This window comes from Aythya ferina, assembly GCF_964211825.1.
Source record: "Aythya ferina genome assembly, chromosome: 1".
Lineage (NCBI taxonomy): Eukaryota > Metazoa > Chordata > Aves > Anseriformes > Anatidae > Aythya > Aythya ferina.
This window is the reverse complement of record NC_140296.1, coordinates 142,853,335-142,869,867: the sequence shown is the minus strand read 5'-3', so window position 1 is coordinate 142,869,867 and position 16,533 is coordinate 142,853,335. Positions and strand designations below refer to the sequence as shown.

The 16,533-nt window shown below is 38.9% G+C and overlaps 1 protein-coding gene across 7 annotated transcripts in view; it reads left to right on the top strand.

Moving 5' to 3' along the window:
- The window catches only part of WNK1 (WNK lysine deficient protein kinase 1), a 104,131-nt gene that overhangs the window by 47,588 nt on the left and 40,010 nt on the right, over positions 1-16,533 (top strand). For all 7 annotated transcript variants that reach the window (XM_084510941.1, XM_084510943.1, XM_084510940.1 and 4 more), the window contains exons 5-8: positions 10,943-11,031; positions 12,442-12,661; positions 12,882-13,218; positions 14,289-14,476. In XM_084510941.1, the coding sequence (XP_084367067.1) occupies positions 10,943-11,031; positions 12,442-12,661; positions 12,882-13,218; positions 14,289-14,476 (834 nt within the window). The remainder of the gene's footprint in view (positions 1-10,942; positions 11,032-12,441; positions 12,662-12,881; positions 13,219-14,288; positions 14,477-16,533) is intronic.

Sequence of the window (16,533 nt, the reverse complement as noted above, 5' to 3'; positions counted from 1 at the left end):
TTTTGATCTCTGCTGAGCTTGGGATCTGCCTTAATTTTAAATTATGTATGATTTTAAAATGATCAGGAACTAAAATGGGGGAAGGCTATCAGCTGAGGTGCAGAAAATGAAGATCTAATACATTTTTTTCAATGTGGAATTCAAAAATTTGGTTATACTGCAGACTTCTTATATGTGTTTTTATAAGCCTACATTAGCCCATGGTATATTGAGTAAACAATGTGTATATATATAAAAACAAGAACAAAAACAACAACCACAAAACCAACACACTTCAGTATCTCTAAAGGATCTGGCCTTGTCAAATTGTGATGCTAATATCTAAAATTGTCCTGTACAGACATTTATATAGCTGTTACATTAACTGTGGTTAATTTAACTTACCAGAAGATGGGAAGGTGACTCTTTTCTTAAGAACAGAGGAGTGGTCAGTATTTGAAAGTGCCTGGCTTTGCAGTGTTATAAGAACCATTAATGAATCACTGAAGTCGCAAACTCAGGATTTCCATGGGGAGACTGATAGTTTTTTTGTCAGCATAGTGCCACTAGTCAAAAGTACTGATGTTAACAATGGATGGGCTTCTATTTCTTGTCCGAACAACTGTGCTGCTATAGTTGCACTGGGGTAGAAATGGGTTGACTTCAGGAAAGTTTTAGTCTTGCAGAAGCTCACAGCAGCAATGAGCTTAAAAACAAAACAAAAGAAGTTATTTTGAGATGTTATGTGATTCATAGGCCAGAACTCCGCTAAAATTGTATGGAAACCCTATATAGGTCTCTAAAAATTACTCCGAGCTGTTCCCAGAACAGGCAATAACATGTGAGCATATATGCCTATTTGAATGCTTTGTTTTGTTCCCATATTAGAACAGTGAAGGCTACCAAAATTGAATGAAAATTTGCAGGTAGTTTATTCTCAAAAGTAGAGAATAATAGAATCGTCTAGGTTGGAAAATACCTTCAAGATCATGAAGTCCACCTATCAACCTGACCTGCTGTCCCATCACTAAAACACATCCTTTAGTGCCACATTCACGTCTCTAATACCTCCAGCGATGGTGATGTGTCCACTTCTTTGGGCAGTCCATAACAATGCCTGACCACCCTCTCTGTGAAGAAATTCTTCCTATGTCCAATTTTAATCTTCCCTGGTGCAACTTGAGACCATTTCCTTGCATCCTATCACTTCTCACCTGCAAAGAGAGACAGACACCCTCCTTGTTACAGCCTCCTTTCAGGTAGTTGTAGGGAGCAGTGAGGTCTCCCCTCAGTCTCCTCTTCTCTAGACTGAACATCCCCAGTTCTGGGGGGCTCAGACATTTCGCTGCTCCCATCACCAGCTTCAGTGCTCTTCTCTGTACATGCTTGAGCAATGTGCTATCCTTCCTGTAGTGAGGGGGCCCAAGACTGAACACAGTATTCAAGGTGCAGTCTCACCAGTGCTGTGTACAAGGGGATGATCTCTTCCCTGGTCTTCCTGCCTACACTATTTTTGATGAGAGAAACACCAAGCTTGAAAGTGTCTATGAGAAAATCCATTGCTTGTTGTGCGTAATGTTTTTATGCTAAAGGGGAAAAAGACTGTTGCTTCTCCCTCCAGTGAAGGTGTTTTGCAGCTTCCTAACACCGAGCTTGTGCCTTTTGAAGGTAAACATCTTTCAGAGATGTTTCTACCTTACCACCTATTATCATCATAATTCTCTGAGTAGCAGAGAATTATACTTTCTAGGACCCTCCTCTGAAACCGAGTCTTTTGGTACACAAATAGAAATCCCTCGCTCCTATTCTAGTAAGTCAGAAAATAAAAGAGATAGTGAGATAGTGACTTTTGGAGCATTGTCTGAATTGTGCACTATTTTTGGAGTTTGCAACATTATCCTAGGCCTTTTAGGAGTTATCTTCTAAGCAGTAGTTCTGGCAGTGAATATGGTTTTATGCCCCATGGAAAGGATTCAATGTTGGATTGTTCTTTTTAATTCAATTCCAAGTCCACTGGACCTTATCTGTGGCTTTAGAATTATTATTGCTGTACTTAAATTTTAAACTGAGTGCTACATGATGTTTTTCTGTCAGAATGATAGCTAATTAAAGCAGAGAATGCAACTAATATAATTTGATTTTTCAAAAATATATTTTCCATACTGAAAATAGAAGAAAGACATTTTTGTTTCTGATATTGTGTCACTGTGGTATTTCTATATTTATAGCATTGAGATGTGTGTCTAGGCATGCCCCCATTTTTTTTTTTTGAAAGCCGTTTCCAAGCTAAAATCCCAGCAAAACGACGGCTCATTTAGCTAGCTCAAGATGTGCACCATTGCATGTTCTTGTTCAGATAACAAAGGCAGTACTCCTGCTTCTAAGTGTCAAGTTTAACAACTGTGTGATAAATTAAGCTGATCTTACCTTTGTACTCGTGTGGAAGAATAAAAACTGCCAAGTTTGTTCTCAGTCTGCTTGTGCTGTCACTGTCATTTTGGAAGAACTTGTATCCTTATCGTGTGTGTTTCTAAACAAGGCCCTTTTCACCATTTCACACAGCCATATCATAATGGTTTGACAACTGTACACTAAGGAATTGTGTTTTGCCTTTTGATTACTAAATTTCCTATTCTAGAGATTGTGATTTCTTCTGTTCATTGGAAAGGGATGCTGCAGCTACGAGAGGTGCTGTGATCAGTTCATCTGCTTCTTAACTAAAGCTTTCCGTTCAACCAGTTGTAAGAGCTCCAGTTTCTTAAAACTTTTGAAATAGGTTGATGTTTGTACTTACCTGGAGGCTCTGATGTGAGAACTTGCATATTTAAGAAAAATCAAAAAGCCTTGTGTGCTGGGCTAAGTAACTAGTCAATGTGGTAATTGTAAGGCATGAAGTATATCTAGCAGTAGCGCATAGTCTAAATTACAGTTCAATATTATCACAAATACAGTGGTTTTTACCTTGTTACAAACTTTTACTTGTGAATGCTGGAAAGAAACACAACCAGGGATTTCTCTAAAGAGTTAAGACTAGTACTAGTTCAGCTTCTTAAATTAGATTTGCTGATAGGATGGATTTTAAGTATGTGGAATTGTAAGGCTTTTAACACTGAATTCTCTGGCTGTAAGTAAAATGTACAGTATTGAGGTGCTGGCAGAGCAGTTGGATAAGGAGACAGTGTAATTGTCCTGCAGCTTGTGGGCTTGGAGATAAGTTGTAGAATATGGATGTGGAGATGACAGCAAGACGTTATAGCTATTCAGACAAGGAATATGTATTTATTCTTTTTACCAAAGATGATCATACAAATAACTAGACGCTGCTCTTACGCAACCTCACAACTCAAAGAATAACAGTCAGTGTGGGTAGAATGGTTATATTGGAAATGTATCTTGTGCATATAACAGCTTCAATCATGTATGCATGGGATGTTTTTGCTATTAAATATATGACGAGCCTTTTGTTTTTATTAACATCTCAAATTGTTTGAGAGTACTTGGTACACTGAGGAGAAAACAGTTCCCAAACTGATCAGTCAGGTTGTGGCAAGCAGGCCTGTATAAATACAGCGTTGCCTCCACTGCCTTCGTAACTGAGCATGAAATCTGGACATACACGGTTATCTGTTGCAAGTCTGAAGACTGCTGATTTGGAGAAATTTAAGAATCATGGGACTTAGATTACTTGCATGCCAGTACGATGAGGGGAGAGGGGGGTGAATGTCGTATCTCCAGCCTCTGCAGACTGAAGACACTGGTTGAGCTATTTTAGTGGTGTAGAGCTTTCTTAAATAGTTGAGGGGAATTCTGGTCTGGCTGCTGGTAGATTAGGCAAATTCAAAAGGTATCAGGTTCAAAATGTGCAGTCATTACTTCTCTTCAGAACAGGGCAAAATTATCCCAAGACAATGGTCTAAGTAAAGGTTTGTGAGCTGACTAGCTCATCGAAAGCCTTCATCGGCTTTTGTTGCTTGTACTGCAGTACTACTGTTTACCCTGTTAGGATATTGATCTTGTGCAGAGCTTATTCTGCAGGATTTACCGATTTCATTCCTGACAGAATTATCAATTGTCCAGAATTAATTACTATGGAAATACTGAAATCAGAGAAGCTCAATTTTCATTTCCATTAAATGTGCTGCATCGTTTCAATTTTAGTCTGAACTCTACTGTATCTCATTCTTTTTAATGCAGCTTCTGTAGGCAACCTGTATTTCTTCTGAGCTGAGTAAATGCTAAGTGAGGTCTTTTCGTCATAGATATGCAGGTATTCAATTGAACTGGGATGAGAATTATGATACAAATATACTCTGTGAGATAAGGAAAGAAATCTGAAAGATCGTTTCTGGGTGATAGAACAGTATTGGGATGAGGGATTAGAGGTGGAGAAGGGGGTGAAATAGTTAAACTTGTAGGTTTTGAGGGCTGGGTGAGTAACTAATAGCCAGTGGTGACCTTTAGAAGATCATAGGGTTAAAGTAATTTAAATGCTATATATACTGTTGCCCAAGGGCTTCTGTGAGACTATGGGAAGGAGGTAGGATCCCTGGCTTGTTTTCCACTGGAATCATATGCTCTGTCAAGTTTCCTTGAATTAATGGGTTGTGGCAGCCTGGATCTGGCTCAAACTAGCATGGTACCAACTTAGCTAAAAAGAAAATATAGAGACTTTTAATTACTTTGTTTTTGAGATTTGACTTTGCTACTGATTCTATTAGCCTCTGGACTGCAGAGTTTGAACATTTTGTTTGAGAAGATTAATCAGTTACGGTAGAATTCCTCTCAAGCTCTGCAGTTAAAGTACTTCTGCAAAGAGCCAAGCAAACATCATGGTTAGACTGGGACAGGTACACTGTGTGCATACTAAAAGCTGAAAGGCTTCAATATTCTTCACATCTCACACGGTGCACCCCAGAGAAGTGCAGCCTTAATTTAATGTGTTGAATGTTTGGTGCTGTTCCTGGGAAGAAGATTGGCTTTGACTGCACAAAACCTGCTGTCATTGGGTTTGAGTGCCACTGTAACAGTGACAAACAGATCATAAACACTGGCAAGTGAAATTCTGACGTGCTTTATTGAAGATACCAGTAAGCACCGTTAAAACTGAGGTGATAATCAATAGTTGATGTGAGGGTGTAAGAGCTAAGCAGTTGGAAGGCCACGCAACATAGCAGTATCTTTGAGGGCCTCTTTTCCCTTGATAGCTCTAAACTTTCACTGCAGCTGGTGAAGGGGATTTCTGAAATGCCCAGTGAAGGATCAGAAGGTGTTGCTTTGCAACGTTGGTGTTTGTGGTATAACAATATTGGTATAATTTTGGTATACTTGGGGAACTGAGTCTGCCGTTTTGTGGGTTGAGAAGCGCTCTTGATAAACTGTTATTATATTCAGTTTTGAATGATCCCTACTAGCTATCAAAATGTGTTTGTTCACTTTGCACTTTAAAGCTGTGCATGTGAGCTTTCTTACCATTGCTGCTTTTGTCCTTCCAAAAAAAGCCTGGAAGCTGTGAACAACTCACTTTATTAGAAAGCAAGCTCTGCAATTGCTGTTTGAAACGAGATACCAGGGGAAGAAAAAAACAACAGACTTCATGTTGGGTTTGGAATACAGCAAAAGGCGTTGGGAAATATAACTCCAGATTATATTCATGCACGTGATGTAAAACAAGCAACAACACAGCCTTCTAAATTTGTCCGGCAGTTTGAGAATCTCCTTAAATACCTATTCCCTTACGTTAAGAACCTAGTAAAAGAAGAGCAGGTGATGGTAGCACTGGTAGCAGATGTAATTGTTAGGGAAGAGGGAGATGGGCTATCCTATGTTATCCTAGTGCAAGTTTATGTTCTTTTGGGATTAAATTGGGAAGTACACTTATGTAGCTCCATGGAAAGAAGAGGAGAAACAGCAGCTGCCTTCCCTCCTAGCACAAAATAAGTGCCAGCAAGCTTGGGTCAGAGCAACATACTGACTGATCCATTCCCAAGTGTACTTCTGCCACAGCCAGCGTGGAGCTGGGTGATGTTCCTCCTGCAGCCTTAAACTATGGTAGAAAACTTGGGTGGAGAATAGGAGAACAGCCAAGCGGGGAGGCGGGGACATGCAGGAAGTAAAGGCTCCCTGTGCTGCCCCCTCTTCCTCCTCCTCGCAGCTAGCTGGGCAGGCAGGAAAGGAGAAGCTTACCTCTTGCTTATATTCATTCTTTCCATTCAGAATTTGAGTGGCAAAAGCAGATATTGAGCTTGAACCTCTGCAGCCTCATGTACTGGACTTGGAAAAGTACAAGGGGTATCAAACAGAAAACAATGCTTCCTTCTAACTTTGATGTCTGCTTTCCCTCCGCTGTGCGTTAAGTCCACAGCCTAACGGATTCCCTTCGGAAATTAACAGCCAGCTAACTCTTTGGTGTGTGCATCTCTTTTTCCTGATGGATTTTACAAAAAGAGAGATCTGTCCCGTGTTTGTAATTGTTAATTCCCACTGTTGTTGCTGTTCTCACAAGGATTGCGCTAAAGAGGTAGGTGAGAGTGTCAGCTCCAGAAGAATTGTGTGTAGCTGCAGTGAAGGACTTGGGGGGTGGTGGATCCGAATTCTCAACAAGTCTGAACTGCTTTGCATGGAATGGCTCCTCAGCTTTTAAACTCGATGATACTTTTTCTGCAACTTCCTAATGTACGTTAAAATCCTGAACAGCAAAGCTAGAACACTTGTTGCTCCTGCTATTTCCAAGCTGTATTGCTATTTTCATTTTTTTATATAATTAGGATTGCTGACGGTACATGATGCTTTTTCTTCATTTTTTTTGGTATAATAAGTAATACAGCATTGATTGTATATTCTCTTACAATATTTTCAGTATCTTTTGAATTACAGTGAGATGTTAAACCACTGATTCAGTTATTTGGTGAGCCCTGATGCAAAATACCATGTTTCTAGGCAAAAATTGTGAAGAGGAGTTCTTGTGCTTAAAATATTTTGAAAATACGGAATTTTTTAGAGTTATAGAACTTGCTTTTAGCGAATCATATAACTATACAAATGTGGATGTTACAATTTTGGAATTCAATTTTTTTACCGGATTAAAATCTGATAAAAATCACAAAATTTATCATGTCTAAGTTAAGTGAAACTTGAAATTTCCTGTGCTTAAAATTAAGACTAAGATAAGTGTTAGTAAATACCCAACTTTGCATCAGTTGCACCTTGTGCTTCTTTACATACGTGCCCATATTTTAAAGGTTTAAATGTAAAGGTTTTTACATTTTACAAAATGTAAAAATTAGTGAGTTTCCTTGAAGTTTGCACTGCTTTCAAGGGAAGCGATTCTGCCCTTGTTAGCTATAGCCCTAGTGCTCCTTTTGTAAGCCTCAGAGCTTGTGCCACGATGTAGTGAACCTGGCCGAGTTTGTTTCAAGTCTGATAAGTGCTGTGATCTGGTTCATTATGCAGCTGTATAAAGGTTTGTGCCAGCAAGAGGGGGGAAATGACATGGATGTGGAAATGGGCAGTGGAGAGCAGGAGGCTGCTGCCTTCAGCACCAGTGCCAGTTCATGCTGTTGTAGATAATAGCTTGGGAAAATGTTTGATTTCATGTGTGCCTGTTTTACCTACTTACGCTTTTATTTTCCTTTCCAAGAGCTCTTCCTTTCATTTCCTTAGCAAATTATTAAGACAAAAAAAAAAAAGCTAGTAGGATTTGGGTATTTAGCTCTGATTAATGGGACAAATAAATTAAAAAACAATTGGATTATGTGTTTTTTCTAAGCAGTTTGGAGACTGGGGAGAGAATGAGGAGAAGCATGTAAGAACGTGACAGTCTTGCAGTAAGTGTGAAGTGTTAAAACCAGGAGCACTGAGTTGCTTAGTATGTACTTCAGCGCCTTTCTGTTTGGAATCTAGTGAGAGTACGCTTGGCTGCCCAGCTCCTCAGCTTTTAAGGACACATCAAGGTTATTTGCATTGTAGGGCTCCCCTTTAGTTTCTCTGTGATGGTGTGATGAAGGTGTAAAAGCAACTCTGTGTTGATGTATTAATTATCATTAATATTATCTTCTGTCTTGCTATGTGAAGTAGTCTGACATTTGCAACACTTGGAGGGGAATTTTTTTTTTTAAGTGTGATGCTGCTTAAATAGCCTAAACTTTAGCATAAGGGATGCTTGGCCAGCGCTGGAGTTAAGCAATTCTGTGGAAGAAGCTAAGAAAGGTGCTTGAATACCTAGTCCTGCATTGGTTTTAGGCCCTAGTCTGAAGGTCTCCCAGATTTTCTGAGTAACAGTTAGGAATATGGAAGGTGTGCTGGAAGAGTCTTGGAGGGGTTTTCTTCTTAACTGAACTACTGGTTTGGAACTCACAAATTGGAATAATCCAAACTGGCCTCTATGGAAGGTCCCAAACACTTTGCACAAGTATTTAACTTCTCAGGATAGAGATGCACATAGTATCAGACTGAATCACAGATTTTATTTATTTTTCTTTCCACCCTGGCATTGTGCAAGAGCAGCACTTGTAGTCAAACGGGCAACAAGACGGCTCACATTCTGGTTTCTTTACGTTAATAACATTGTTGTACCAGTTGTCTTGTATTCATCTTAGTTTTCAGTTTTTCTGACATGAGATCATGGCACAGATCCGACACCTTCCTTTTACTGCCACAGTATAAATGAACGTACGTGTGGGCTGCTGGTATGGCTGGAACTTGGGCTATTTAGAAGTATTGAATGTGGTAAATTTTAGGCGACTTCTCTGGCAAATTTAGATATAAATCTATTCAACAAGCACACAAATAACTATTGCACAGACTATGCCTGCATATATATGCACGTTGGTGAGCATTTTATTCTATATAGAAAGATCTATCTTGTACATTTATGAACGTGAGCTGCTGGGACCATTTTAAGCTTGGCCACGGTTAAAGGTGATGTCTGTGTGACCCATCATTGCTGTATGAGCAGAGATAAATGCAAGTAGTAAATGCAAAAACAAGTTTTATGAATCTCTTAGAGTGCTTTGCTCTGTGGCATGTAGCTGGAGACTTATGATGTGACCTGGTTACAATATTAAAATTTACTTGGGCAAACTTTGCTCTGGTGTCTTACCAGCTGAGGCACTGATCTTCAGAAGTTTTATGTTCACTGAAGCTTTTAAGAATTAAATTAATGTTCACTGACAGGCTGTGTTTCAGGGCTTACTCTTGTCACAATATACTCCTCAGTTCTGTGAATCTCAATTGCTAAAATTTCATAGGAACAAATCTTAGAGCAAAGAAATAGAAAATCCAGAATGCTGTTCTAACAGGAAGTTTTTATTAAGTGAAAGATCTGTGTCTTTCTGTAGTTCTTGTCCTTTCTTTTAAATTCCAGATGTGATCACAACACCTTTGTACAACATAAAGACAAATGCTACTGTTCACTGAATGACTGGGTGGTTGTGCACCTCCAGTCTTGCATTTGCATCTGTTAAAGTCCACTGTGCCCTCTCCTGGAAGAGTGTGGTAGAGAGTATCTTAGGTAGTGAGCATATTGAATTCAATGTAATGCAATGCTTGGCCAAGAAAAACGGTATCTGAACATAGATGAAAATTATGAAGAAAAACAGTATCTGAATATAGATGAAAATTACTATAATATTAAGTCCATGTTCCCTTAAATGATGGTCTGCAGTTGCAAAGGCTCTGGTTCGGAGACTTGACCCTTTCCATTTCAAGCCTTCCTTGCTACTGACAATAGAGGAATGGTGAGAGGGGTATCTAATGGTACGCTGAGAGAAATACTGTCTTCTTAGGACACAGATCATGCTGCTTGTATTACTGCTTCATGTGTATCTGCACTTTATCTGTGGTTTTTCACTTGTTTAGTTGCAATTCGCCAGTGACATGGCGTCAGATGTGTCCTGTGTAGGTGGTAGGTAGGAACTGAAGGCTTGTAACGTAGTATTGTGTGCCAAGTTGTACTGATTTCAGGATTGTTTGGTTTGAAAGTTTGGGCACTTCAAATAACAGCATTTAAACAAGATGGCTCCACCCTCTCTTGTGTCCTAAAATACAGAATTTGAAGCTAAAGGCTGAATCAAGTAAAATTGAGTGCCAAATTTTGCTGTTTTGGACAACTGACCTCCTGAAATAGAGCTTTTGGACATGATTAAATGATGGAGTTTGGCTTTCTGTGCCTGCAGTGCTTGCAGGATACCCAACTGAGCATATCTTATGGTTTATTTACTTGACTGTAATGAGTAGTTGACTGAAGTTAAATTTTGTTTCCCTCTGTCCCCAATGGCTTTAACATGTATTGGAGAAATTGTCATGTGTTGTTGAAGAGCAATTGGAAAGGTGCATATTGTTAACTTTCCGGAGTTCAGCAGTAATCGTGCAAGGGTGTGGTTGGAGATTAGTAGATCCAGGAAGAGCTAAGATACAAGAAAGTCTTTTTTTTTATTTTTTAAACACCGACCAAGTTATTTAATGATTCAGTCAGATCATTCTGGGCTAATGTTCTTCCCCTAAAATCACTCTGCCAAAATTAGTTCATATAATGGCATGTTGGAAACATTCTGGGAAGCAGCAGAATCCTTTGAAGACTGTTAAGTTAATCATGTGGGTTTGTGCATTAGTGTTATGTAGGAAACATTTCCATTCCCGGTCTAGTGTGTGTATGCTCCTCTAACCATCGTGCCTTCTGTAGAAACTAAATGGTATGCTTAACATACCTTGGCACCTAACTGCCAATTCCTACTGTAATGGAGGACTAATTAAGAAATGGGGAAAAAAAATCCATGTTTGAAAAACTCACTAGCAAACAGATGAATGGTAAGACTGGGGGCAGATTTCATGGTAATTTCCACTAGTGGGCAATTTGGGCCAGTTACCTGTTGAATAAAAATAGTTGGTTTGTATGTGAACTTTTGCACAATTGAAAGTTAAATCAAGTGGGCCTTTCAGTTTTTCTGTTGTTACTTGTATGTTCCAGGGTGTCAAGCCAGCCAGCTTTGATAAAGTAGCAATCCCTGAAGTGAAGGAGATTATTGAGGGATGCATTCGGCAAAACAAAGGCGAAAGGTAAGTTTTCTTTCTAGTCCAGATAGAGGTATTACCATTGACTCTGTAACTGTGTTAATACCAGATACAATTAGTTGTTGGGGTCTGATGAAAGTTAGGAAGCTATTTTTACTTCTGCAGGATCTATTCTCTGGTAGGTTCTTATTTAACACTTGCTTTACAGCCTTAGTGCCAGAAAAAATGCAAAAGCTATGGTAACCACCCAAGTTGTTTTACTCAAATTCTACTGTTGCTGTAAAGCTTTGACCTCATCAGTAAAATAGTGTATGACAGTCTTTCCACATTACCAGGTAATAATGGGTTTATTTGGTTGGTTCATCAGTCCATAGTCCTGTGTTGTTTTTTTTGTTGTTGTTGTTGTCCCTTCGATTCTGTAGGTATTTATAGCTGGTTATTTCGAGGGCTCTTTATTTTATAAGTTCTTGCTGCTCACTTTCATTCAGTTTTTCTGCAAGATGACATCTACTTGAAGTAATTAGCTTGTAGCGTTACAGAAAACCTGTAGCTGCTCTAATGGCTTATTTGATGGATTTTGTTTCACTTTCTGCATTTACATAGTTGTTGCTTACTGAGTGTTGAGTTTAAGAATGCCTCAGCCTTCTGTCCTTCTATAGCTTCCCACTATTGCGTTTGGAGGCTGTTTTGTCAGTTTATGGATGTAGATTAATTTCATTCTATTCATTCTTGAAGTTTTCCATCTGATGGTGTTGCTGTGTATTTTTAATTTCTATTCATAAAACAACAGCTTAAAAGCTGTTTAAAATAATTATCTTTTTTTTTTTTTTCCATTCTGAGTTAATTTTGTGGCTGCATGTCACTTCTTTCTTGCCATTTAGCTTAAACAATTAGCTTTTTGACTACTGCTGTTACTCTGTGTATATAAGAACATAATTGACCTTTGGTACCTTCTGGACAAAGGTATTTGTGCCAAACAATACAAGTCGAAGTGGTTCAAGATAGTACAGAATATGAAAGAAATCATGTAGTGCTTAGCTAGTGGTGAATTAGCTAGATGAGACTTCTGACAATACCATGAAATAGACTGAAATATATGCTTCGTGATTACTGATTTGATTTGGGGACTGTGGGTTGTGTTAGATCTTAATCTTCAGTAAAGCCAAACTGTTTCTTCTTTAGTTAACACATAGCCTATTCAGTTTTGTTGACGTAAAATCTGTGGGCATTTCTGCTGACCGATGTGTGACTTTTTCCTGCATCTGTACTTTATTTCTCTATCATGATTTTATATAGAAATCTGGATGATAAGCTGTCAAGTTAATGGGAGGATTAATGGGAGGAAACATGAAATGTAGACAATAAATTTAGTGGATCACCAGGCAGGGACATTCCTTAATAATTTATGAAAACCTAATAACTGTGTGCTTTCTACATTCTTTCCCAATGCGCTAGGTATGCTATTAAGGACCTTTTGAATCATGCTTTCTTCCAAGAAGAGACTGGAGTACGGGTAGAACTAGCAGAGGAAGATGATGGAGAAAAAATTGCCATTAAACTCTGGCTGCGAATTGAAGACATCAAAAAACTTAAGGGCAAATATAAAGATAATGAGGCGATAGAGTTTTCCTTTGACTTGGAGAGAGATGTCCCAGAGGATGTAGCACAGGAAATGGTAAGTGGTGGTGGTCTTGCAAAACATTGAAGGTATTGACATTCTCTGACAGTGAAATATTGCCCATCAGCCTCTGCATTTACCATTAATGTCTAGAAATAAAACTACTTCAGAAGTTTGTGACTGAGAAGTTAGTGCAAGAGAGTGATAGCTTATGTTGTAGTGCTGCAACAGTGGCTGTCTATGACAGTCTGAATTCTGTGAATATATCCTCCTTCAGGTGGAATCTGGCTATGTCTGTGAAGGGGATCACAAGACAATGGCGAAAGCTATCAAGGACAGGGTATCTTTGATTAAGCGAAAGCGAGAACAGCGTCAGTTGGTGCGAGAAGAACAGGAGAAGAAGCTTCAGGAAGAAGGTAGTCAGAAGCAGCAGCCGGAGCAACAGCAACCCTCAAGTGCTTCCCATGCAGGGTCAAAGCATCCTGTATCTGTCAGTGGTACTACTCCTGTCCCCACTACTTCAGCATCAGTTTCTACACAAGTGGAGCCTGAAGAACCAGAAGCTGATCAACACCAACAACTGCAGTTCCAGCAACCCAGTATATCTATTCTTTGTAAGTGTGTCAGTTGGTTTATTTAGGAACGCTTGCACTTACACTATTTCCCCCACCCTTAGAGAGTTTTGAACTTCTGGTGGATATAGCACTAATTAATCTACGATGTTGCTGTCTGCTGAAGAAAATAAGGCCACTGGAATGTACATCAAAAGACGATGCATTCGTGTGCCTTAGCTGAGCCAAGTCAACAGTGCAAATTGCAGTTCAGTCTTAACACAAAATAATTTTCCTTTGTTATAAGTTAATAAACTAAACAAACTCAGGCACCTGAAGTATGAACGTATGTTCTAGTTCTTGCTGCCCTCCTGCAGGGGCAATATATTGTTGTGCAGAAGGTTGCATAGTTTTGCACCAGTGCAGTTATATTAGAAACAACTCTACGAATTGTCACTAACTTTTGTTTAAGGTGATAATTAGATTGTTGCAAGCAGTTCAGATCAGAACTTTTTTTTTTTTTTTAAAGTTTAATTTCCTATTCCACATACTTAACGTGAACAGATGAGGTAAAGTTGGGAGTGTTGTCCGGCATCCCAACATTTGAATAACTACCTGAATAATAAAGTTAGATAAGCTCCATGTTAGAGTGATGAAATTAGCAAATTGCTATCTGCCCTAAGGAAGTAGAGATTTTAAGTTCTCTATTATGCCTACTTCAGGTGCATCTACCAGCCAGCACAACTAACCTGTTTTATGCTTCTATATAAAAATAAGTAAAAATAATAAAACAAAACTGAAAGATCATTCATGACGGATGGAATTTAAGTTTTCATTTCTAGTTCAGCTTTTAATAGGGAGCATAATTTACTTTTAAGTATCTTTCCAAAGAACTCCTGAAATTACTGATTTTCAGAGGTTAGGTGAAGGCATACTGGTAAGGAATTACTGTACTGAGAAAGGAAAAATATACCTCAGTTTTTCTACCAGCATAACTTTTAGCAGAGGTAAAATGCTTATAAAGTCTATGTGACATGAAACAAATGCAATCTAGTATTCTATTATAATACATTCAAGTTACGAAACAAGACTGCAGTTATTGAAATGTGGATTTTTATTTTTAATTTCTGCAGCTGACGGGACAGTTGACAGTGGCCAAGGGTCATCTGTTTATACTGAATCTTGCGTGAGCAGTCAACAGACTGTGTCTTATGGTTCCCAACACGACCAGCCAATCTCAACAGCTGCAGTCCAGGGGTACGCAGCTTCAGTTGGCCAAGTGCAGTCACAACAGCATGGAGGATATCAGCCACCTGCAGTGGTAAGCCAGAACTTACAGTATTGCAAATGCATGGAATTACTTGGTTGTGATTTTTTCCTTCTTTTTAAAGGTGAGAGGAAGGTCTGTCAGGCAATCTTCCATGTATGTTTTGGTTTGCATGCAATACAAATTCTGTATGGGAGCAATTAGTGGCCTGTTTTTATAGGGTGACCGAGTCTAGTTAAAATACAAGGGTATATTTGTCTTTAAAGTAAAGCTTTTTCTTAAAAAGAAAAGCTTTTGGATTGAGATTTTAATGGATGTAAATAACATTCTTAGTACAAGACTATGGAAATAAGCATTAAATCTCACTTGGGAAGGTGTGTTGTGTGTATATGAAGTTACTGGGGCTAAAGTTAAGCTGTTACTTTGATTTGAAGGAGGGGCTAGAACAATTTAAGCTGCTGTTTAAATATGAAATTGCTATGTATGTTCTGTGAGACTTTATTACAGATTCTGAAGGTAAGATCTTTTTAACTGTTATAGAATGCTGCATGTGAGAACTCCAGACTGAAAAGACCCCATGCCCTTGTTCCCAATTTTATTTCTAGCTTGCGTTGATTTGCTCATCAGTTGCCATGCATATTCCTTTACCCTGGAAAGTCTGCACTGGGCACAAATACTTTTCCTACTATGTTCATTTGTGTTGCCCTTTTATTTTGGTATGTTTTTTCCTTGGTATGTTTTAGGTAAGAGTATGAGACCATGCAGAAGTCTATTCCGACTCTGGAGTAGAACTTCTGCTACTGTTACATTGTCTTCAGTGGTTCCCTTGTCTTTTTTTTTTTTTTTTTTTTTTTTAAATCAAAACCTGAGGCAGTGACATTACGTTATTATGTGGTAATGCCATGCAGGGAGATGATGTGATACTTTAGACTTGAGGGTCCTCACTTTTTTGGTACTTGTGCTTGCGGACTCCATTATAGAATCATCAGTGGTCATATCTTTTTGGAAAACATCCTGGTTTCAGTCAGAGCCTGAAGCTGTGTGGTACTGCTAGTCCCTGAGCAAATGAGTTTTCAAGCCCTCTAAATAAGCTCTTGCTCTGGATAAGACATATTTTGGTGTGCGAGCATGTCTTGGACCAGAAGCCTTGGGATGGCTAGCTTCCAGCTTGAAAGACCATGATCTTTTGAGAGGGATGGGAAAACAAGCACATAACAGATATAAAGTCAAGCTGCTTAGTTCACTCCTAAAATGTGCTCATGCTCTATGGTGACGACCACGGTACCAGAAGGTTGACAGAACGGAGTAGAACACTGCAAGAACTACTAACAGTTTGTTGGGAAGACAGGATGACAAGTCAAAATGATATTGACAACTGGAGAAATAATCCTAAAAAGAAGTAGAATGCAGTTCAATCAGGACAAGAGCAAGGTTCATGCCTAAACAGGAGTAATCTGCTACAGAAGTACAGGATGAGCAACAACCAACTAGGCAGCAATTCTGCCAAAAAAAAAAAAAAAAGTCAGGGATTATATCGGACCACAAGCTGGACATGGTCAAAAACATCATGCTGTTGTGAAAAAGGCAAACATCATGTTATGTGAAGTAGTTCTGTTGCTCTTGGCCTTTGGTAAGTCTATTCTGGACACCCTGCCTGATGAAGAAAGTTGAGGGTAAACTGGGAGAGAATTCAGAGGAGAGTGACAAAAAAACAAAAACAAAACAGCTAGGAACATAGAAAACAGGGTTTGTGTGAGAAGACTGAAGGAGTTGAGTTGAGTCCATGGAAGATGAGCTTGAGGAGAGAGAATGCCGTAAAGGCTTCCATAACACAAGAAGAGGCTAATCAGGTCACAACACTGTTGTCAGATACAACAACAACAACAACAAAAGCTTAAATAGGAGCAAGGAATTATTGTTTGGGAAAGGTTTTTTTTCTAACCAGCGAAGACATACTGTAGACACCATCACTGGAGAGGTTTCTGAACAGGCTAGATAAATCAGTCAGGAATTACATGTATAACTAGTACTGACTTGGAACAGGTAACAAGGGTAAAATATTTAATTCCTTGAGGTTCCTTATGCCTCTGTTCCAAAATCTTGAGCAGTCT